General features: G+C 39.0%; 1 protein-coding gene across 1 annotated transcript; it reads right to left on the reverse strand.

Annotated features, from left to right (window-relative positions):
* Nucleotides 1–545: 545 nt before the first annotated feature.
* On the reverse strand, nucleotides 546–15,639 carry LOC139165404 (protocadherin gamma-B6-like). The gene is made up of 4 exons (XM_070748588.1): nucleotides 13,216–15,639; nucleotides 10,497–10,581; nucleotides 7,379–7,893; nucleotides 546–665 (listed from the first exon to the last, which is right to left on the reverse strand). Exons 1-4 carry the CDS (start codon nucleotides 15,637–15,639, stop codon nucleotides 546–548), a joined length of 3,144 nt encoding a protein of 1,047 aa, XP_070604689.1.
* Nucleotides 15,640–23,442: the final 7,803 nt, after the last annotated feature.

The following is a 23,442-nucleotide window of genomic DNA, read 5'->3' on the forward strand; positions in this document are numbered from 1 at the left end:
TACCTTTGCACCTAATTTGGGGCTCGTGCCGTTGAGCCTGGCAGAACAACATCTAATAACTACAGAATTCAAAACCTTTTCCCCTGCACTTCTTCCCTGCATTTTGCTAATCTTCTATATTTTGGGTTTACCCTCTCACTGTTTGATATATCATTACTATCTGACAAGGAACTACTTTCCATAGTAACTTCAGCCCCCTGGGGCTGTTCTGAATCACTTTCTCTTTCGCTCCTTTCTCCTCTGTCATCTGTTAACCTCGGATAAACTAAGGTCTCTGTTTCTCTGCTTCTCTGTCTTCAGAATCGGACATTTTCTGAGGCTGGCAAAGATCACTCACAACAGAAGGGACCATCTATCTACTGGAATTGTTTCAAGGAATAAGCATTCTAGCAATTTTATTTATTCTTCTGTTTCTTCTGCACATGGTGTGACTATGTGAGACAACTTAGGAACAATAACATCAAACAGAGGTTTGTAATAATAAATAGTGGTTTACAATATGTAGACTTGCCACACTGGCCAACAACCAGGTGTTTCTAGTATTTTTAGATGCTGCCAGGAAAAAGGATGATTATGAAGAACCACTCCTCATGTGTTGAATACCCTATGCTCTTGTCTCGCTGATCCTCTGTTTCTCCTCTCAGGGCAGCGTCTCTGGAGATGCTCTGTAAAACCACATATGAAGCAACGTTTCACTGTGTAAACAGTCTCAGCTGCTCTGCTTGCACCTTGAGATATTGCAAATGTTGGCCTGTGCTGATCTCCTTCCTTTCCTAATTGCCTTTCAAGAAGTTTCTGTTCTTCTTCCCACAATCAGCAGGTCAAGTATGCCATGGTTAAATCCGTCTATTGCATAGACTCTAGGCTAGTCAGGAGAACATCCCATGAAGTGTCTAAAGAGCTGAGCACCACATATACCTTGTGTGCCTCAGTAAAAGTCATTCTTCTTTCCTCTAACTCCAGGAATGTCTTTCTCATAGCCAGTTCTGTGGACATGCTATCCCCAGGCTTCAGTTGTGTTTTATAGTCTCCTTTTCAGCAATACTTTACTGTCCTGCAGTCTCTTTAACATACACACTGCACAATGCCTCCCGGCACTCTTTTGCAGACTGCAGACCCCTCATATGTATCATCTGATTGTCCTTTAAGGCCAGGATAATGCTGGCTAATGCCTTTTGAATTATTCTCCAGTCTCCAGCATCCAAGACTGCTGGTGTATTAGTAACTATTGTCCACATCTCCTTCTTTCACCGGTCTATTTCCATCTTCACACTCCATGAGATATAGTTTGTCTCATTCAGCAGAGACACCATGAAACTTCCTCCCATTATGCTGGTGGAAGCCATGTTGCTTGTTTCCACTACAAGCACTAACCATTAACAAACCACAATGCACTAACCCCCAAAACTTTACCCTGAGACTCTCCACTGTTGACCTCTCCAGATTCCTAAGAGGCAAGTAAGGGGCGTGCATAAGTACACCAGAGTGCCTTCCGTCCCCTGTCCAAATGTCTCTTTATGTTTTTCTTGCATCATGGATATGAACTCCACTTTTCTAATCCATTTTCATGTATATTGATATGTTATTTCTACTCATTATGTACTAGACAAAACAAACAAACAAACAAACAAATAAATAAAATAAAACTTTTACTGGGTTTCTCTTCTCTCTTGTTTCTCTAATTGCTCTGGACTTCTCTCTGGACTGGGCCCAAAACCAGTGCACACAGAGTGACAATGTGAGACAATCCAGGAGCAATAACATCAAATGGAGGTTTGTAATAATAAAATAGTAATTATCTCTACAAAACAATATACATACAATAGGCATTCTAGGCAAAGGTCAAACAATTAATCAGCAATTTATAGCATGGAAGCACATGCACACAGATATGCCCCAACAGGGCCTCTCTTATAAATACAGACCCTTAAAGTGGTAATAGTCAAATAACTTTGCTGACTCATTACTACCATTGCATCATCTTCACAGTATTACAGCATTACAACAGCTGGTCAGCTATTAAATCATCATTATCCTGACATTGTTTTACCAGCCTCTGAATTTCCAATTGCTTTGGATGTAAAAAGAAATAGCTTTTTATGCAGAAGAAGACAACAATTCAAAAGTTAAGCAAAATTAATGTGCATAGTGTACAAGAAATTGAAAAGAGGTTGTAAGGTCCAAAAACTGCACTTGAGTTACCAGAATGCCAAAAAGAGGCTTGGAAAATAACTTTTATTTGTACAAAGAAGAGCTGGGTAGACTTATTCCATATCCATATAGACAACAAACATGCATGGAGAAAAGCCACACCTAAGTGAGTGTAATCCCAATGTCTTATACACAAATTTAGCCAACCAGAGACAAAATTTTGTTACCCAATGTGGGCAATGTCTTGCCCATGCCCCCATTTATCCATGGAGCATTCTTTATCCATGCTTTGTTATCTTACAGAGCATCTCTTGTAGCCTTGTGTGTTGTACTCCTAAGCAGCCCACTTCTCTGGCCCTGTTTATCTATGGAGCACAATGTTCCTGGGTAATTGTTTTTGTTCCATCTCCAAGGATGTGCCTAGCTTTGAAGCAAAGTGAGAAGTGAGAAACCAGATACCAAAAGATACAATTCAAGGTTTACAGAATTAATTCCTTTTTTTTTTTTTTAATTTTAAATTTTTTATTACAAATATATACACATTTACATACAATATATGTTTTATATTAATACAAGGCTAAATCAACGCGTAACAAATACACGAACAAACAAACATGACAAACAAAAAAAAAAAATATTCTTTAAAAAAATATCTAATTGCTTATTTAAGTACATTAATAACAATAACTATTCACTTAGCATATTTTATAATATTTGTACTTGTATTCCCTTCAGGAGGTAAGTTTTGAATGATTTTTGATTTTAAATTATTTTCTGGTGAAGCATGTTGTGTCCTCAGCGTATACCATTTTCTCTTGTAGGTTGTCACTGTTTTTTAAATCATTTAATTCTTTCTTATCCGCCTTCTTTTATTCATATTCAATTTCTTTAATGTCATACAGATCTTTTTTTTATAAAAAGGTTTTTTGTATATATGTCTTTTGTATATATTTTTTTTCTATGTAATGAAAAGGATATAAAGTATTGTTAATTTGATTTTTTCTTTTGAATTTTATTTCTTTTCTTAAACCAGTTATAAAGATGTATCCAGGTTTTATCGTGTTCGGAATCCTCTTTGTTTTTTAATTTAATTGTTAGTGCGTCAAATTCAGCACAATCTAATATTTTTTTAATTATCAAATCGTCTTCAGGTGGTTCGGGTTGCTTCCAATTTTGAGCTATCGTTATTCTAATTGCTGTTAATATATGAATTAATAAGTAGTGTTTGTTTTTTTCAATTTTTTGATCTATAATTCCCAGGAGAAAGGCTTCAGGTTTTTTATTTATCTTCATTTGTAAGATCTCTTCTATCCAATTCTGCATTTTGTTCCAGAATTTTTTTATTTTTGAGCAGGTCCACCAAATGTGGTAATATGTCCCCATTTTTTTGCACCTCCAACATTTTGGGCTTGTTCCTTTATACATTTTGGCTAATGTTGCCGGTGGAAGGTGCCACCTATAATACATTTTGTATATGTTTTCCTTATAAGCTGTAGATTTTGTTAATTTATAGTTCTTGGTCCAAATTGATTCCCACTTATCTAAATTTATGCTATAACCAAAATTTTTGCCCCAACTATGTATACTATTTTTAACTATATGTTCCTCCATTTTATAGTGTAGCATATATTTATATATTTTGGAGATCATTTTTTTTTCTTGGCCTAAAATTATCTTATCTAATTCTATCTCTTTTATTTGTATTTCCTTCCTTTTCCCTTCTTGATATTTTGATTTAATTACGTTATACGCCCACCAGTCGATTTTGATTCCAATTTCTTCTAATTGTTCCCTAGTTTTTAATTCCCCATTTTTTTCTAATGTTTGATAATAATTTAACATTTTGTTTAGTTCTCTTGAGTTTGGATATATCGTCGCCTCTAAGCTTGAGTACCATTTGGGAGTTTGGTGATAGTACATTTTTTTTATTTTTTTCCAAGTTGTGTATAACGAGTTTCTTATTATATGTTGTTTGAAGTAACTATGTGTTTGTTCTTTATTTTCCCACAGGATAGCATGCCACCCTATTCTCATATCGTGTCCTTCCAGTATTAGAAGTCTCTTATTTTCCAATTTAAACCAATCTTTCAACCAATCCATGATTGCTGCAGTATAATATAATTCGAAATCTGGTAGTGCAAATCCTCCTTGTTTGATATTATCTTGTAGATATTGTATTCTAATTCTAGGTTTTTTTCCGGCCCAGACGAATTTTGTAATCATTCTATTTAGTTTTTGAAAAAAGTCTTTTCTTAATATAATTGGAATCGTCCTAAATAGATATAGAATCTTGGGTAAGATAGACATTTTTATTGTTGAGATTCTACCTATGAGCGAAATAGGCAATTTGTTCCATTTTTCTAATTTCTTTTTTATTTCTTTCATCAAAACCGTGTAATTATCTTCCTTTATTGTGATCGCTTTTGCTGTTAATTTTATTCCCAAATACTTAACTGTTTTTACTATTTGTAAGCCTAATCTGTCTTCTAATATTTTCTTCTCTGTATTTGTTAAATTTTTTGTCAGTATTTTGGTTTTTTGTTTATTAATTTTAAGTCCTGCTACTTTTCCGAATTCAGTAATCTCCTTTAATAAAACTTCCCCTGATTCAATTGGATCTTCTATATTGAATACTAGATCATCGGCAAATGCCTGAATTTTGTATTCTTGTCCTTTCAAATTTAATCCTTTAACATTTTTATTTAACCTTATCTGATTTAATAAGGTTTCTATGGCCAAAATAAATATTAATGGGGAAAGGGGGCATCCTTGCCGTACTCCCTTTTCTATTTTTATATTTTGCGTTAATTGGTCGTTTATTATAACTTTTGCCGATTGTGTAGAGTATATCGTCTTGATTGCTTTTATAAATTTTTCTTTAAATTTCATTTTGGTCAGTTGTTTAATGAAGAAGTTCCAATTCAAATTATCGAATGCTTTTTCCGCATCTAAAAATATTAGTGCCAAATTCTTTCCTGGGTTTACCTCATAGTATTCTAAAATATTTATAATGTTTCTCAAATTATTTTTTATATTTCTGTTTGGTAAAAAGCCGTTCTGGTCCGGATGTATGATTTCATTAATTATCCCTTTAAACCTTTCTGCTAATATTGTTGTAAAGATTTTGTAATCTGAGTTTAGTAATGCAATTGGTCTGTATTGTTTTATTAAATATCTTTGTTCCAAATCTTTTGGTATTAGTGTTATTAAACCTTCCTTCCAGGATTCAGGCATTGCTCCTTTGTCTAACACCTCGTTCAACATCTGTAGTAATAATTCTTTGACTGGTTCATATATTTCTTTATAATATTCGGCTGGTATTCCATCTACTCCTGGGGTTTTGTTATTGTTTTGTTTTTTAATTGCTAGCTCTAATTCTGTCATAGTTATAGTTTTATCCATTCTATCAATGTTAGTCTCCGATATTTGGGGTAATTCAATCTCGTTCAAATATTGATCTATTTCTTCCTCTTTTATCTCATCCTTCCTATATAGCTGTTCAAAATAGTTTTGTATTATCTTTTTTTTTTCTTCTATATCGATTTGTTTTTTTCCCTTTTCATCTTCCAATTGTTGGATATATTTCTTCTCTTTCTGTTTTTTAATTTTATAAGCAAGCCACCTTCCCGGTTTGTTTGCGTGTTCGAAGTAATTTTGTTTTACACTTTTGATTTTTTGGGCTATTTCTTCCTGTGCTATCAAGTTTATCTTATGTTTAATTACATCTCTTTTTTCTTTTAGTTCGATTTTTTTTGGATCTTTTATCCATTCGGCTTCTATTTGTTCTAATTCTTTTTGATTTTCTCTCATCTCCCAATTTTTATCCTTATTTTTTTTACTAGTGTATGCAATGGTTATCCCCCTTATATAGGCTTTGGTTGTGTCCCATATGTTTTGTATGGTTGTGTCTTCATTCCAATTTTTTTCTAGAAAGATATCTAATTCTTTTTTTGAAAATTCTTTGTATTTATTTTCTTGTATAATTTTTGTATTCATTGTCCATCTATTTTTTTTGGTTTGGTTTCCTCTAATTATAATACTTACTGGGTTGTGGTCTGCCCAAAAGTTGGGTTCTATTTCTGCTGATATTATCTCTTGTTGTAATTCTATATTTGTCCATATCATGTCCAATCTGGACCATGAGTCATGTGGGTGTGAATAATAAGTATACTTACATTCATCTCTGTGTCTTTCCCTCCACGTGTCTTTTAGTTTAAATTCCTCTATAATATCTTTGAGTTTTTCTGGTATTGTTTTTTTCTTTTTACTCTTTTCTTTACCTTTATAGTCTTTGTCGTAATCTATTATTATATTGAAGTCCCCAATCACACAGATGTTTCCTTTTTCAATTTTTATTATTTTTTGGTACAACGTTTTATAAAAAGATTTTTGGTCTTTGTTGGGAGCATAAATCACAATTAAATTTGTTTTTTTTTTATTAATTTCAATTTCTGTTATAAGTATTCTACCCTCTTCATCACTGTCAATTACTTTTGGATTTAACCAGCTTTTGATATATAGTGCAATTCCCCTTTTTTTTTCGTTTGCAAGTGATGTGAATAGTTTCCCTAGTTTCAGGTGTTCCAATACTTTCTTATCCTTTTTCCTTACATGAACTTCCTGAAGGCATATTACGTCTAAATTTTGTTTTATTAATTTTGTAAATGTTTGTCCTCTTTTTTGAGGAGAGTTCATTCCGTTTATATTCACAGAAAATAATTTAATTTCCTTATTCATTCTTCGTCAACTATCTTGCCCTTTTGCTGCTTCTAAGCTCTCTGTAATTTTCTGTTTTCTCCCCTTTCCCCTTGCTTATCTTGTCTGTTCTCTCTTCCTCTATCTCTCCCTCCTCTTGGCTTGTTGTCTCCAGTTCTATGCTGCTTTCCCCTTCTTTTTTCAGGTGTTCTCGGATAAAGTTATCTGCTTGTTCTAGTGTTTCTATATTTATTTTCTTCCCCTTCCACGTTAGCATCACCCCCTCTGGCACTAGCCATCTAAATTGTATCTCGTTTTTTATTAATTTGTTTGTGAAGTAGTGGTATTCCCTCCTTCGTTCCCTAATTCTTTTAGGTATTTGTTTTAACACAATTATGTCTTTCCCTTTGTACGTTAAGACCCCTCTGGTGTTCCTGTAAATCTCGTCTCTCAGGTTTTTTTTTGTAAATCTAAGGTGGACCTCTCTGGGGAGTTGATGGCGACGTGCGTAATTGGTTTGCACTCGATATACCTCGTCTACGTGGTTAATTAGTTCACTATCATTTATTTTTAACTCTTCCGCAAAGAGTTCAACTACAGTCGCAAACAGGTTCTCCCCTTTTTCTTCGGGTATATTTTGTAGCCTGAGATAGAATGAGGCTTTTTCGAATTCTAATTGGGCAATGGCCCCTTCTAAATCTTTATTTACCCTCCTAAGGTCTTCTTCGTTTTTAGTTAATCTCAGCTTGTTCGCTTCTGTTGTCTCTTCCACTTGTTGAATTTTAATTTCCTGTCTGTCTACTGCTTCCTTAACATCTTCTATTATACTGTTAAATTTGGCAAAGTTTTCATTTACTTCCTCAAATTTTTTTTGTGTCTCTTGGTGGTTTTTAACTATAGTTTCTTGGGTTTGATTGGCGGATTCCTGTTGTTTTATCATAAATTCTTGAATTTTGTCTAGGGAATTTTGTAAGCTTTGAAGCGAGGGTGCCTGATCCTTAATTTCTCCTGTAACTATGTCGGAAGTTGAAGAGGATTTCTGCACAGCTGGTGATAGTAGGGTTAAATTACCCCTTCTCAATAACTTGGTTAAAGTCTGTTGAGTTGCCATTTGTAATGGGTTTTAACCTTCTAATAATTAAATCAATATCTAATCAATCTATTCTATATCTAATCAATTAGTCAAATTACTCTTTAACAATTAATTCAGTATATGACCAGTCGAACCAATCAATTTATACAACTTATTTTTCAAAAAAGAGAAAGGGTAGAATTAATGCTTTCAATTATTATCGGTGTTTCAATATTTAAACAGTATTTAATCTAACTTAGCTTATTCTTTTCAGACTTATGCTTGATATTCTAACTTATATCTTAATATTTAATATTTAATCCTTAATATCTAATATCTTAATATCTAATAATATCTAATACTTAATGCTATAGTATTTAATACTTAATACTTAATCAATATTCAATATGCAATATATAATACACAGTTAATTAATTAATGGTTAAGAGATCAACAGTTGAGTAGTTAAGTAGTTAAATAATAGTTGAATAAATCCTTATAAATATTATATATAAACAATTTTTAAGAGTAGAGGTAGAGGTTTAAATAATAATAATATAGTTATAGCTTTAGCAAGTCCTTACATCAATTAATCACTTAATTAATTTGTTAGTTGATTGGTTAATTACATTTATTAGTATTGTTAGTTAATAACAGCAATTACTTTGATTTCATCTAGTTAGATTTCATCTAATTGTATTCCTGTCCAATCTGGTTTCTGTCCTTTATTTTCCTCTAATTTTATATATTGTCCAGTATACGTTTCTTGATCCTAATATTGGCTTTAGTCCAAACTATTGCAAAAGTAAGTGAATTTAGCAGTCCCACATTCAATATTCACAGTTTAGTAGATTGTAGCTTAGTGTCTGGTAGTTTAATTTCGCGTAAATTTCTAGTTTCCTATGGGAGGATCTGCTATGATAACGTTGATGACGTTGAAAAAAAAGACCAGCCCAGTCAAGTTGATATCTGATTGAGTCAAATTCCTGTCTCTTTAAGGTTATACCTTCTTGTATTTTATGGGATTTTAAGTCGTTGCGTAGTCCAAAGGCAAGCGCAAACCAGATAGACCAGATAGACCAAAAGAACCAGCTAAACAGAACGAAGGGGCGTAGATCTCCACGATGTTATCTTGCTGTTTCTGCTTCCTGCTTTCGTAGCTCTATGTTTCCGGAAGAGGGGGAGGCTTAAACACGTAAATGTAACGTCTCACGCCGGGGGAGGTTTTTTTTTTCTTAAATCCCCGCTTTCGCTGCTCTTATTCCACCTGGTGTTCCTGGTATTCCAAATGTTCGTGAAATAAAATCATATCATCCCCCGGTTATATCCGTCTTTAGTTCCCGATTTTTAGTTCCTGATTTTTCAATCTATCTCCGTTCCGTCTCCGACCCTCGACCCAGCTCTCCTGTCACACACCCGATTCTCCTGTCACCGCACGCTGTCTCTTGCTTCTCCTGTCGCTCAACCTTTTAATCGCCGCTTCTTTCAATTTGAGCTTTTCTATCTTTTATCGTCTTTCCCACAGTTGTTCTGGTACACAAGAAGTTTCCGAATTCAAAATATGTTATTTTAGGGTACTTGCTGAGGTTCACCGATCTCTTCCCACTTCCTCCTCGATGTTTACGGGGCGGCCATGTCTCAGGGCCAGCAAACGCTGGCTTCTTTTTTGCCCGGTCCTGGCGGTTCAAAAAAGCTTGTGCCGGTGTGAGCTAGCGACTCTCACATCGAGCACAGCATAACCACCTCTTACGACACCCTTCCCTCCAAGTTGGGTGTCTGATCTTATATTTAAAGGCAATAAAAGTCGTGCTGGGAGAGCAGCGGTTCACTCACCAGCTCCGCATCGACCAAGCCCCGCCCCAGAATTAATTCCTAACAAATAATTCCTAACCATAGCAAAATAGCACAAGCAATTCTTAACAGAAGCAAACAGAAAAGATTAGATTGATTCTTGTCCATATTCTTTCAAACTTCAATAAGTTTTGAAAGCATATATAGTTTGGTGAATTTAACAGAGATATCTCAAGTTAAATGAAATTACATCTTTTAAAATTATATTATTATGAATCATTTTCCAGGATTTTTTTTACCATCACATATGAACAAAGAATCTAACCTGTTCATCTTTGTCATTATATAGATAAAGAAGTATTCATTTTGACAGAGTGGAGTAATGTACCAACAATACAAGTAGTAGTCTTTCTGGTTTTCTGGTTGATTTTGCTTGTGGAAGCTGGCAGGAAAGGTTGCAATGACAAATATGTGACTATGGGATGCTGTGACATCATAATCACAAACAGCACCAAGAACCCAGATCATGTTTACATGATTGTAGGAATGCTGCATGGGCAGTAAATATGACGACCACCCAGCCACACCTCCCAACTGGCCATTATTTATTTATATATTCATTAAAGTTGGAAAGGACCTTGCAGGTCATCTAGTCCAACCCCTGCTCAAGCAGGAAACCCTAAACCACCTCAGTCAGATGGCAGTCCAGTCTCCTCTTGAATATGTTGAGAGTTAGGGCATTCACAACCTCCACTGGCAGGCTGTTCCACTAGTTGATTGCTCTGACCGTCCAGAGGTTCTTCCTTATTTCCAGGTTGAATCTTTCCTTGGTCAGTTTCCATTCGTTGTTTCTCGTCTGGCCCTCTGGTGCCCTGGAAAATAGTTTAAAAAAACCCTCCTTTTTGTGACAACCCCTCAAGTACTGCTATTATGTCCACCCTGGCCCTTCTTTTCACTAGACTACTCATGCCCAGTTCCAGCAACCTTTCTTGGTATGTCTTGGTTTCTAGGCCCTTTATCATTTTGGTTGCTCTTTTCTGCACCTTTTCCAGAGTTTCTACGTCTCTTTTGAAGTGTGGCGACCAGAACTGAATGCAATAATCCAGGTGTGGTCTGACCAAGGATTATAGAGTGGTATCAATACTTCCCTCACCTTAGAGTGTATGCAGCTTAAGTTTGTGTTGGCTTTTTTAGCCGCTGCCGCACATTGCTGGCTCATATTTAGTTGGTTATTCACCAAGACTCCGAGATCTCTTTCACAGTAACTACTGCTAAGTGAGGTTCCTTCTAATCTGTATGTATGTCTAGGGTTTCTTTTTTTGCCTAGGTGAAGGACTTTACTTTTCTCAACGTTGAACATCATTTTGTTAGTTTGGGCCCACAGTGTTAATCTATCTAGCCTTTTCTGTATTTTGCGCCTGTCATCTAGGGTGTTGGCAACCCCCACCAGCTTGGTGTCATCTGCAAATTTGATTAATTCCCCCCAGTGAAGGGCTACCAAAATTTTTACTACCACACTGTGGGCACAGCTTATTCAGGACACCCTGCATTTTCTTTCAACAACTTTCAGTGCAAAATGGGTGCTCTGGAGTGGAGCTCCATTTTCGCTACCCCACTGCTGGGCAGTAGCCCCCACATCTGGGCAGTAGCCCACCCCTGGTTCCCCCTCTATTCCCTCATCTAAGTAGGCAGATCAAACTATAGTTCAGCTGCCCAATAGTCTGAGTGACTGTGAATTGGCCCCCTGTTTAAAAAGGACCCCTGCCTTATTACATCCTGACAATTTTTTTTCTTTCTCTTATTAAAAGTAGCTTTGCTGCCTAAATAAAATACTGACTCTTCACTGAGCAAATTGTAATGTTTCCTTAATTGTTGCTTAAAATTTATTCTCCCCATTCAACTAGTAAGTAGTTAACCAAAACAGATAGCAATTGTTTCTGACAATAGCTTGTTAAGTCATCCTTTCAAAATAAGATATACTAAATTAGTTAATAACGGTGTGCTTCAGAGTTGAAATTGGGGGGGGGGGGGGGGAAGAACCCTTGGTGCTCTCTGAGCTTGGTTGTTTTCTTGCAGATATTTCATTACCCTAACTGGGTGAAAAGAAAAATGGAAAGAAGAGCACTTAACTAAGGTACATATCAACAAATAGCCCAAACTTGCAAGTCAGGAAAGCTAAGCCACAGTAGTAAGATTTGCAATAAATGTGAACAATAATTTAAAAAACATTTTAGTCAACGTATAAAAAAGAAGTCAAGGAAACAACCAATCCACTAATGAGAGTAAATGACAAGGAAATAATGGACAGGAGTGAGACAGCATAGCTTCTTAATTCATTCTTTGTATCTGTCTTCATGCACTCCAACTTACCAAAAATATAACCATAAAAGATAGACTAGGAATACAAATTAAAATAAGCAAGAAAATGGTAACTGAACAGCTGTTCACTCTAGATTAGGTCAAATCACTGGGGCCTGATGGTTTAGATCCTAATGCTCTGGAGGAGCTGGCAGACGTGACCTTGGAACCATTGAACCAAAATGTTCAATGATCCTGGAGCACCAGGGAACTACCTGAGGATTGGAAAAGAACTGATGTAGTTGCCATCTTCCCCCAAAAAGTGGGAAATGGGAACAGATCCATGAAACTACAGACGCGCCAGGCTGACATCAATACCTGGGGAGATCCTGGGAAAGATAATCCAGCAATAAATCTGCAAATATCTAAAAGCCAGTGAACTTATAAATAGAAGTCAATACAGATCTGTAAAAAATCTGTTTGTAAAAAAACAAATCATGCCAAACAAATCTTATTTCTAAATGATTTCCTAAATGTTCAACTTCTCTAGGGAGTTGAAGAGTAGTCTTCACTGCCATAGTCCATTTAATCTTTTCCTTAAGCATTATAAGTTTGCTGTTTTGTTGTTTTTAAAGACAGAGGCATATCTATAAATTAATCTCCATCAATATTACAATTACAGTATTTACTTAGAGATCTTCCTATGAACTCACCTCCTTGAACTCATACAACATATTTCTTGCAGTTTATCTCTAATCACTGAATATACACAACAGGAAGCAAGCAGGTCAGCTGCAATAGGCAATCAATTATTCTCAGACTATTGCCATTAATACTGTAGTGATCCAGGACATATTTTCATTCCAGGCAACATGTGCTCACATAGTGCCTCAGAATATTTTATTCCTCTAGCCCCATTGTTCTTTTCTTTGTCATGTTGAACTAGTCTGTTATTAATATTCCCAGTTCATCCAGTTGGAGCAAATTCAGAAACCCTTTGATTCATATAGAAACATTTATTTAGTCATACATTTGATTTAGCAGTGATACTTCAATACTTCCATCCTATAGTACTTCAATTTGATTATTCTGCTAAAACAAAAAAAAGTGCCAAAAATAATTATTCTATAAATGGTTGCTGTTTTCACTTATACCATTAAAATGCTGTTATAATAACAAATCTTACTAAGAAAGGAAAAAGAACTTACCATATTTTCAGAATTATTTTTAGAATTTAGATAACAGTCTCCATTGAGCATGATACAAGTATCAGGTTTATCTTCGCAAAGAATATTCTCCACTATTTGGACATTGGGTTGCAGAAAAGTCAGTTCATTTCTCTTGGACTCAGTGGATAAACAGATCTGATAAGAATAAGGCAAAGTCCCATCTTCATAATTTGGAGGAAATACAGTAGCAGTCTTTGAATGAGAATTGGGAATGAAGCACTGAAAAAAAGCGGGGTTCCTTGACCCTTGAAGTTTCATAATAATGGCCAAAATCACTGCCACCAGAAACAGGAAAGATACCAAAGTCAAAGTCAGAACCAAGTAAAACTGGATCTTGGACTGGTCCTCTGAGTTATTAGGTTGGGCATTCATTTCAGGAAGAGCCTCCTGGAAGTTCTGAGCAAAGACCAGGTTGAGACTAGTGGTGGCTGAGAGAGGCGGCTGTCCGTTATCCCTCACCATGATGACCAGCCTTTGTTTGGTAATGTCTCTCTCAAGTAATGCTCGAGCTGTTTGGATCTCTCCCGTATGGGAGCCAACGATGAAGAGCGAGGGCTCTGTGGCCTGCAAGAGATGGAAAGAGAGCCAGGCATTGTGTCCAGAGTCAGCATCCACAGCCACAACCTTTGTCACCAAATAACCTGAATCAGCTGAGCGAGGCACTATCTCAAACAACGATGAGCCCTGAGTTGTTTGGGAAGGATACAGAATTTGGGGAGTATTATCATTCTGATCCAGTACACACACTTTGACTGTGGCACTGTTATTGAGAGATGGAGAGCCTTCATCCTGGGCTTGCACTTGCAGCTGGAAGTCTTTGAGCTGCTCATAGTCAAAAGATCGTTGAGCGTAGAGAGTTCCAGTCTCAGAGTTAATGGAAACATAGGAGGAGAGAGGCAGGTCCTTGATGTTGCTGTTAAGAATGGAGTAGGTGATTTGGGCATTATGACCCAGATCTGAGTCAAAAGCCTTAACCTGAAAAATAGACATTCCGGATGGGTTGTTCTCAAGAATGTAGGCAACATAGGAAGGTTTTTCAAATGCTGGAGGATTATCGTTGATATCCGAAATTGGTACTGAGATGGTTTTATCTGTGGAAAGAGCAGGGATGCCTTGGTCTGTGGCTGTGATTGTTAGATTATACACTGGTGTTTTTTCTCTGTCAAGAGGGCCATCTGTGAGGAGTTTGAAGTAATTATCTGATGATGAGACCACCTGGAAAGGTACAGTTTCCTTTAGGTAACAGGTAATTTCCCCATTAAGTCCAGAATCTCTGTCATGGACTTTGATGAGGGCAACCACAGCTCCAGGTAAAATATCTTCAAGAATGGGGCTGGATAGAGATGTAATAATTACTTCTGGAGCATTGTCATTCTCATCAAGAATCTCAATCTCTACATTGCAATGTGCAACTAGTCCACCTCCATCACTTGCCTGTATTATCATCATATAGCTCCCTCTCTCTTCAAAATCAACACTTTCCTTAAGAGAAATTGTTCCATCGGTGGGATCCAAAATGAATTTCTTTTGACTGCTATCTAAGATTTTACTGACTGTATAATTAATTGCAGCGTTTGACCCTTCATCACTATCAGATGCTTTCACTTGAAGTACAGAAGTCCCTCTTGGTGTATTCTCTTTTAGACTTGTTTTGTAAGTTGCCTGTGAGAAGACTGGTGGATTGTCATTTGTATCAATAACACTGATTTCTATGTTAAGAATCCCAGTTTTCACTGGACGTCCGCCATCTGAAGCTGTAAGAATCAAGTGGTGTGTATGTTCTTTCTCCCTGTCCAATGGCTTTTGCAAAATTAATTCTGCATATTTGCCACCATCTTTGCTCTCTTGAACTTCCAGCTTGAAATACGGGGTTGAGCTCAAATGATAATCTTGAAGGGTGTTGATTCCAATGTCCTCATCTTCAGCATTTCCCAGAGCAAATCGAGCTCCTGGCAAATGAGACTCACTCACTTCCAGTTTTATATCTTTTTCTTTGAATTGTGGGGCGTTATCGTTAATGTCTAGGATGAAAACTTTTATGTGGAAAATATTTAAAGGATTATGTGCCACAACTTCTAGTTTTAGGATGCAAGTAGATAATTTTCCACAAATCTTTTCCCTGTCTATTCTGTCATTTACATATAGATCACCATTTTGCTCATTCAGAACAAAATACTGTTTTTCTGAAGAGATAGCAAGCTTGTATTTTGATAGCAGATCAACATCTAACCCTAAATCTTTAGCGAGGTTCCCTACAAAGGAATGTTTTTCTGTTTCCTCTGGAAGTGAGTACTGAACCTGTTCAGATACCACCCAGCTGATCAAAGAACATAATAATAAAAAAAGTACTTGCCTCAGATTTGGTTTCTGTATTCTGGTCTTGTATTTTGCTTCCATCATCATCTTTTGTTTCCTTTCTTCTTCCTAATTTGTTTTCTATATAGAATTTCCCAGCTAGCCCAATATTTTAAAGTTGCATAGTAAAAATAGAATCCTTTGTTAAACAACTTTTAACATAATGCCTTCTGCTGCATCTCCTTGCCCATCTGCTGAAATATGGAAATGGTTTGCTGCAATACTCATCCATGAAACTCCCTTGCTATCCAACAGTGACACTCAGAGTCCATATGAAGAATTTCACTAATTTTGCTCTCAATAGAGATAGACAGAGACAGATATAATAAATTAGATAGCAAAGACACCTTTCTAAACTGTTTTTATTATGGATGCTCAAAGCACAAAGTCCTGATTTTTTTATGATAGAAACACTACAAAATTCTATAGTCAATTGAATTTTATTGTACTTATTGCCTTGATGCAGACTCTTAAAGCAATTACAATGGAGACACAACACAGAATGAAATCTTTAACCTTAAAGAGAATGTTTAATGTTTACCTCCGGAACCGCCTTCTACCGCACGAATCCCAGCGGCCGATAAGGTCCCACAGAGTTGGCCTTCTCCGGGTCCCGTCAACCAAACAATGTCGTTTGGCGGGCCCCAGGGGAAGAGCCTTCTCTGTGGCAGCCCCAGCCCTCTGGAATCAACTCCCCCCGAAGATTAGAACTGCCCCCACCCTCCTTGTCTTTCGCAAGTTACTCAAGACCCACCTATATCACCAGGCATGGGGGAACTAGGACATCTCCCCCAGGCTTTCTTATGTTTTATGTTTGGTATGTATGTGTTGTATGGTTTTTAATTGTTGGGGTTTTAATATAATTTTTATTATTAGATTTGTCCATCGTTATACTGTTTTTATTGCTGTTGTGAGTCGCCCCGAGTCTTCGGAGAGGGGTAGCATACAAATCTAATAAATTGAATTGAATTGAATTAATATTTTCCCCTATTAGATTCAAAGAATAATGAGACACATTGTAGCCTGATTCTTGTTTATTAGGAATCGGCTGAAACCGTAACAAGCTCACAACAAAGTATATACAGTTTTAGTAAAGGCAAAAAGTGAAGCAGCGCGGCCAAAATATCCTTTAAAAAAGTTTTCCTATAGAGGCACGGTTTTGACGGCCGCCTGAATTTCCTGGCCATGGTTTAGCCAACCCGTGGCTGGCATGTAGATTACACATATTTGCATACAGAATAGTTACATACATAACATCCCCTAAGTTTTAATTTCAGGCTATGAGCTGATCAGAGTATGGTTAACATTTACATTTACAGTGGTGAGCTCCTATGGGTATGGTCAGGTACACAGTACTGGTAGCAAAATTTAGATTCACCCCCCCTTCTGGGCTCTGGGTATGTTTTTGCTATCATAGTAAATGAGGTTGAATATGTATAATTTTAGAAAAGCTGTGCGTGCATGTGTGTACCTAAACTTTATTGGTAGATAATCAGGGGCGGGCTACTGTCCGGACGGGGAGGGGGATGCAGTGAGGTGGCAAAAATGGAGCTCCACCCCAGAGCATCCAATTTGCACTGAAAGATATTGAAACAAAATGCATAAGTCAAACACACAGTCTGTCAGTAAAAATTTTGGTAGCCCATCACTGATTTAACCCCATGGGAACTAAAACCTCCCATATATCAACTGCTGTAATTTCTACTACATTGTATTGTATTATATAGATTTGACAATTGTTGATCTTTTTTCCACGTTTTCCATGTTTTTCAGAGTTTTCATTCAAAACTATTTGAATTAATTGTTTACCTTAAGAATTTGTTGTGTTGCATTTTAAAATATTTGCATTATATTTATTTATTTATTCATTCATTCATTCATTCATTTATTAGATTTGTATGCCGCCCCTCTCCGTTGACTCAGGGCGGCTAACAACAATAATGAAACAACATGTAACAAATCTAATATTTAAAATAATTAAAAGACCCTTATTTAAAAACCGAACGTACAAACAAACATACCATGCATAAATTGTATAAGTCAAGGGGGAAGGGAATATCTCAATTCCCCCATGCCTGATGAGAGAGGTGGGTTTTAAGGAGCTTACGAAAGGCGAGGAGGGTGGGGGCAATTCTGATCTCTGTGGGGATTTGGTTCCAGAGGGCCGGGGCCGCCACAGAAAAGGCTCTTCCCCTGGGTCCCGCCAAATGACATTGTTTAGTTGACAGGACCCGGAGGAGGCCAACTCTGTGGGACCTAACTGGTCGCTGGGATTTGTGCGGCAGAAGGTGGTCCTGGAGATATTCTGGTCCAATGCCATGAAGGGCTTTATAGGTTACAACCAACACTTTGAATTGTGACTGGAAACTGATCAGCAACCAATGCAGACTGCGGAGTGTTGGTGTAACATGGGCATACTTAGGAAAGCCCTTGATTGCTCTCGCAGCTGCATTCTCCATGATCTGAAGTTTCCGAAAACTTTTCAGAGGTAGCCCCATGTAGAGAGCATTACAGTAGTCGAGCCTCAAGGTGATGAGGGCATGAGTGACTGTGAGCAGTGACTCCCAGTCCAAATAGGGCTGCATCTGGTGCACCAGGCGAACCTGGGCAAATGCCCCCCTCGCCACAGCTGAAAGATGTTTCTCTAATGTGAGCTGTGGATCGAGGAGGACGCCCATGTTGTGTACCCTCTCTGAGGGGGTCAGTGATTCCCCCCCCCAGGGTAATGGACGGACAGATGGAATTGCCCTTGGGAGGCAAAACCCACAGCCACTCCATCTTATCAGGGTTGAGTTTGAGTCTGTTGACACCCATCCAGACCCCAACAACCTCCAGGCACTGGCACATCACTTCCATTGCTTTGCTGACTGGATATGGGGTGGAGATGTAAAGCTGGGTATCATCTGCGTACTGATGATACCTCACCCCATGCCCTTGGATGATCTCACCCAGAGGTTTCATGTAGATATTAAATAGCAGGGGGGGGAGAGAACCGACCCCTGAGGCACCCCACAAGGGAGCAACCTAGAGGTCGACCTCTGACCCCCCCCCCCACTAACACCGACTGCAACCGACCGGAGAGGTAGGAGGAGAACCACTGGAGAACATTGCCTCCCACTCCCAACCCCTCCAGCCAGCACAGAAGGATACCATGGTCGATGGTATCGAAAGCCGCTGAGAGGTCAAGAAGCACCAGGACAGAGGATAAACCCCTGTCCCTGGCCCACCAGAGATCATCCATCAATGCGACCAAAGCAGTTTCCGTGCTGTAGCCGGGCCTGAATCCTGACTGCTGTGGGCTTAGATAATCGGCTTCTTATAAGGACCACTGGAGCGCCACTACCTTCTCAACAACCTTCCCCATAAAGGGAAGGTTGGAGAGTGGACGATAGTTGTTAAGAATGGCTGGGTCCAGGGAAGGCTTCTTGAGGAGGGGGTGTACAAGTGCCTCCTTGTAGGGCTCCGGAAAGGACCCCTTCCCCAAAGAAGCATTGACAATCTCCTGGACCCAGCTCCATGTCACCTCCCTGCTGGCTGAGACCAGCCAGGAGGCACACGGATCCATCAAACAGGTGGCAGAACTCACAGCTCCAATGGCCTTGTCCACTTCATCAGGTGTCACCAAATCAAACTCTTCCCAGACAGGTGGACAAGTACAGGCCCCAGTCACCTCGACTGACTCGTTGTCAGTAGACTCTGTTATCCAATTGGAGTCGTGGTCCGTGGTAAAGTCCTAGGCACTACTATTGCTTTTTATAAGAATATTTTATTTTATTTTTTATTTATTTGTTTTGTCAGATATATATTGGTAGAATACAAAGATATAACAATGTTTATATACATGATATAGTAATAGAGAAACATTAGGACAGGATACAGAAGACATGTTGGTGCACTTATGCACGCCCCTTACTGACCTCTTAGGGAGAAGTCAACAGTGGATAGTCTAAGGGTAAAGTTTTGGAGGTTAGGTGATGATACTACAGAGTAATGTACATGCAATCCATAGATAGCGCTTTTGCTATTATAGAATATGAGGTCAAGACAGTTGTTGAGTCTAGTATTGTTTGATACTAATTGGTCAAGTCTTAGGCTGGTGACGGCATTGAATAAAATAGTATGGATTGGTTCCATGCTACATTCATTTAGGGTCCAGTTGATGTGTGGTAGGTTGAGATCACCAAGGAAAATAGTGGGGTAGGAGCAGGAGGTTGCCCACGTTAGTAGTGAAGCTAATTTGGTTGCATGGGTGATGTCATAGTCAGGTGCTCGGTAACATAGTAGGAAGCGGAGTGTGTTATTCAGGGAAAGATCACATATAATGGTTTCAGGGAGGATACGATAATGTGCAATTTGGATGGTTTTTAGATTGAGTGTTTTTTTTATAGAATATAGCTAAACCGCCTCCTCTGTGGGATTCTCGGTCAGATCAGAAAACAAAGTAGTTATTTGATGTGATGATGGAGTCAGGATAGGATGAATTTAGCCATGTTTCACAGACAAAGTTTATGTCAAATATGTTGGTGTTTAGTAATAGGAGGAATTCTGACAACTTGTTGGTTATACTTCTTGCATTGATTAGTTTACATTTAAGATTGATTTTGGATTCTGGATTGAAATAGGGTTGAGTTGGATTGTAATTGGATTGTCTTGAAGTAGTAAGGAGGCGCTTCCCTATTCATGGCTGGAAGTGTTAGGGATGTCTGTTTGCTGGTGAGGGTTGGTAGGGATAGAAGTGTGGGATATCTGAAAGATGAAGGGAGGATTGTGGGTCTTGGTTTTGATGCATTCAGTGTGGTAATCTATGTATAGGTTAGTTTCACCAAGATTTTGACGTCTCTTAAGTTCGGCCCGAAGTTCATGAAAGCGGATGCATTGAAGTAGAGATAGATCTGGTCTGGATCTAAGTTTGCTGTACTCAGGGCCGCTGATAGACTGGTATTACTGGGAGTGGTGTAACGGGCCCGGCGAAATTGAAAAATGGGGGGGGGCGGTGCCCACCAAAAACTCCCCAACCCCGATTGCGACGAACTCTGCCTCTGCGGAGCTTCTCCGACAGCCCCGCACCTTCTTCCCACCCCCGCGAGGAAAGAAGGCAGGGAGGCCGGCAGACAGGCAGGGAGCCCCGATGGCAGCTGCAGAAGGAGGAGTCACCGCGGGGGTCCGGAAGCCAAGCCGCGCTGCTGGGGAAGCGGAATTGAGGAAGCCGGGAGAGGGCTGAGCCCGGCCGGCTTCTCTGCCGGTCTTGTGTCCCCCCCGAGGATTGTGAGGGCAAGAGAGCTGCGCCTTTCGGCTTCCGGAGGTGCTGGGCCGTGGGTTCGGGGGGGGGGGGCGTGAACACTGCCTGCCGCCCGGAGCCAATAGCTTTTCGCTTGCATTCCTGCTGCTGGCGCTGGGAGCAGGTAAGCACGAGGGGGAGGCAAGTGGAGATCCAGGTCCCTCTTTTCATGCATCCGCTCAGTGAGCCTTTCTTTGGAGTTGCCTTTTTCTTTCTTTCTTTCTTTCTTTCTTTCTTTCTTTCTTTCATTTTTTCTCTCTTTCTCTCTTGCTCTTTCATTCTTTTTTCTTTCTCTTGCTTTCTTTCGTTCTCTTGCTTTCTCTCCTTCCTTCTCTCCTTCCATTTCTTTCATTCCCCCTCTCTATTTTTATTTCTCTTTCATTCTCTTTCTTTCTTTTCTCTTTCTTTCCTTCCTTCCTTCTTTCTTTCTTTCCTTCTTTCTTTCTTTCTTTTGTTTCTTTTTCTTTATTTCTTTCTCTCTTGCTCTTTCATTCTTTTTTTCTTTCTTTTGCTTTCTTTCTTTCTCTTTCTTTCTCTCCTTCCTTCCCTCCTTCCATTTCTTTCATTCTCCCTCTCTATTTTTATTTATCTTTCATTCTCTTTCTTTCTTTCTTTTCTCTTTCTTTCTTTCTTTTCTCTTTCTTTCTTTCTTTCCTTCTTTCTTTCTTTTCTTTCTTTTTCTTTCTTTCTCTCTTTCTCTCTTGCTCTTTCATTCTTTTTTCTTTCTCTTTCTTTCTTTCTTTCTTTCTTTCTCTTTCTTTCTCTCCTTCTTTCCCTCCTTCCATTTCTTTCATTCTCCCTCTCTCTTTTTATTTCTCTTTTATTCTCTTGCTTTCTTTCTCTTTCTTTCTTTCTTTCTTGCTCTTTTTCTTTCTCTCTTTTACCTTCCCTTCCTCTATTTCTTCTTTTCTTTCTCCTTCCTACCTTCTTCCCTCCCTCCCTTCAGTCCTTCCTCTCTTACTCTCCCCTTTCATAAGTTTCCTTGCTTCATTCCTCTGTTCCTGTCCCTTCCCCCTTCCTTTCTTTCTTTCTTTCTTTCTTTCTTTCTTTCTTTCTTTCTTTCCTTCCTTCCTTCCTTCCTTCCTTCCTTCTTTCCTTCCTTCCTTCCCTCCATTTCTTGCTTTCCTTCTCCTTCCTCCCTTCCTCCCTCACTCCCTTCTTTCACTCCTTCCTCTCTTACTCTCCCCTTTCTTTGCACCCTTCCTCTGTTCCTGTCTCTTCCCTCTTTCCTTCCTTCCTTCCCACCCTCCGTCCATTCATTCACCCATTCCTCTCTTGATCGCCCCTTTTACCATTCCTTCCTTCCTTCCTTCCTTCCTTCCTTCCTTCCTCCTTCCTTCCTTCCTTCATAGCTTGCCCTCGCCTTTCTTCCCTTCCTTCCAGATGGGAGTGCCCCCTCAAGACACCTGCCCGACTGCTGGCACCCTGCTTTTTCTCTCCCCTCGTCCTTTCCAGCTCCTCGCCAGTGGCTGCCAGGTGTGGGATCCCCCTCCCATCTCCCCTCGCTAGAAAGCACATGGTTTTGTCAACAAGGCCTCATCCAAGAAGGGAGAAGTGCCAATGAGCCGTAAATAAGCCATGCTCCGCCTGACCAATGCCAGGAGGCTCTTTCTTTCCCTCGCCGCTCCCGCTTCTTTCTTTCTCCTGGATGAGTCCACACAATCGGCTTAACCCAGTTCCTGAAATAGCCTATGGCAGTGTTTCCCAACCTTGACAACTTGAAGATATCTGGACTTCAACTCCCAGAATTCCCCAGCCAGCATTCGCTGGCTGGGGAATTCTGGGAGTTGAAGTCCAGATATCTTCAAGTTGCCAAGGTTGGGAAACACTGGCCTATGGGACCGCCTCGCTTGGCGTGAAGCGGGAAATGATCCCCAGGGGATGGAGTGGCTCGGCGACTTAAAATAGTTTTTAAATGGCGGGGGTGGGGGCAGACACTTAGGCTGTATGGGACCCCAAAATTCCTGATGGTGGCCCTGGCTGTACTTGGTGTTATTTCTGGCGATGGAGTTCATAGTCTTGATGAACTGTTGTTTGGTAATTTCACTTTTACAAACAACTTTACAGAATCAGGGAGCCATTGATCCATCACTGTACCTAAGTATAGGTCCGTTTCTAGTGACCTCTAAGATGTCATCAGGGACAATTGTTCAAGGATGTTGGCTGCGAATGATGTTACGTACACTTGCTGGATCAGATTTTCCATTTTCCTCGACGCCAAATTGTTCTGCCTGACTGGGTTCAGGCAATGCGTAACAGTCCAAGGAAAAGAAATCAAACACACACGTGCTCTGCTAATCAGCAAACTTGTATTAAATAAACAAAAAAGGGTTACTCAAAACAGTCCTTAGTGTCAAGAAACAATGATAGTGCAAGGCTTACTTCAGCCGCATACAAAAACACAGGGAAAAACAAAGACAACCTGGAATGAGCAAAGACGTTTCAAGAGTCCTTTTGAATCTTTGGAGCAAACAGCAAGTCACAGAGGTTTCACCTCCCATGTGTCTGAAAAAACTGGGTTGAAAACTCCAAAGGCACGGCACAGGAACTTCAGAGCAGGAACCACAAAATAA

Source organism: Erythrolamprus reginae, chromosome 3, assembly GCF_031021105.1.
Source record: "Erythrolamprus reginae isolate rEryReg1 chromosome 3, rEryReg1.hap1, whole genome shotgun sequence".
Lineage (NCBI taxonomy): Eukaryota > Metazoa > Chordata > Lepidosauria > Squamata > Dipsadidae > Erythrolamprus > Erythrolamprus reginae.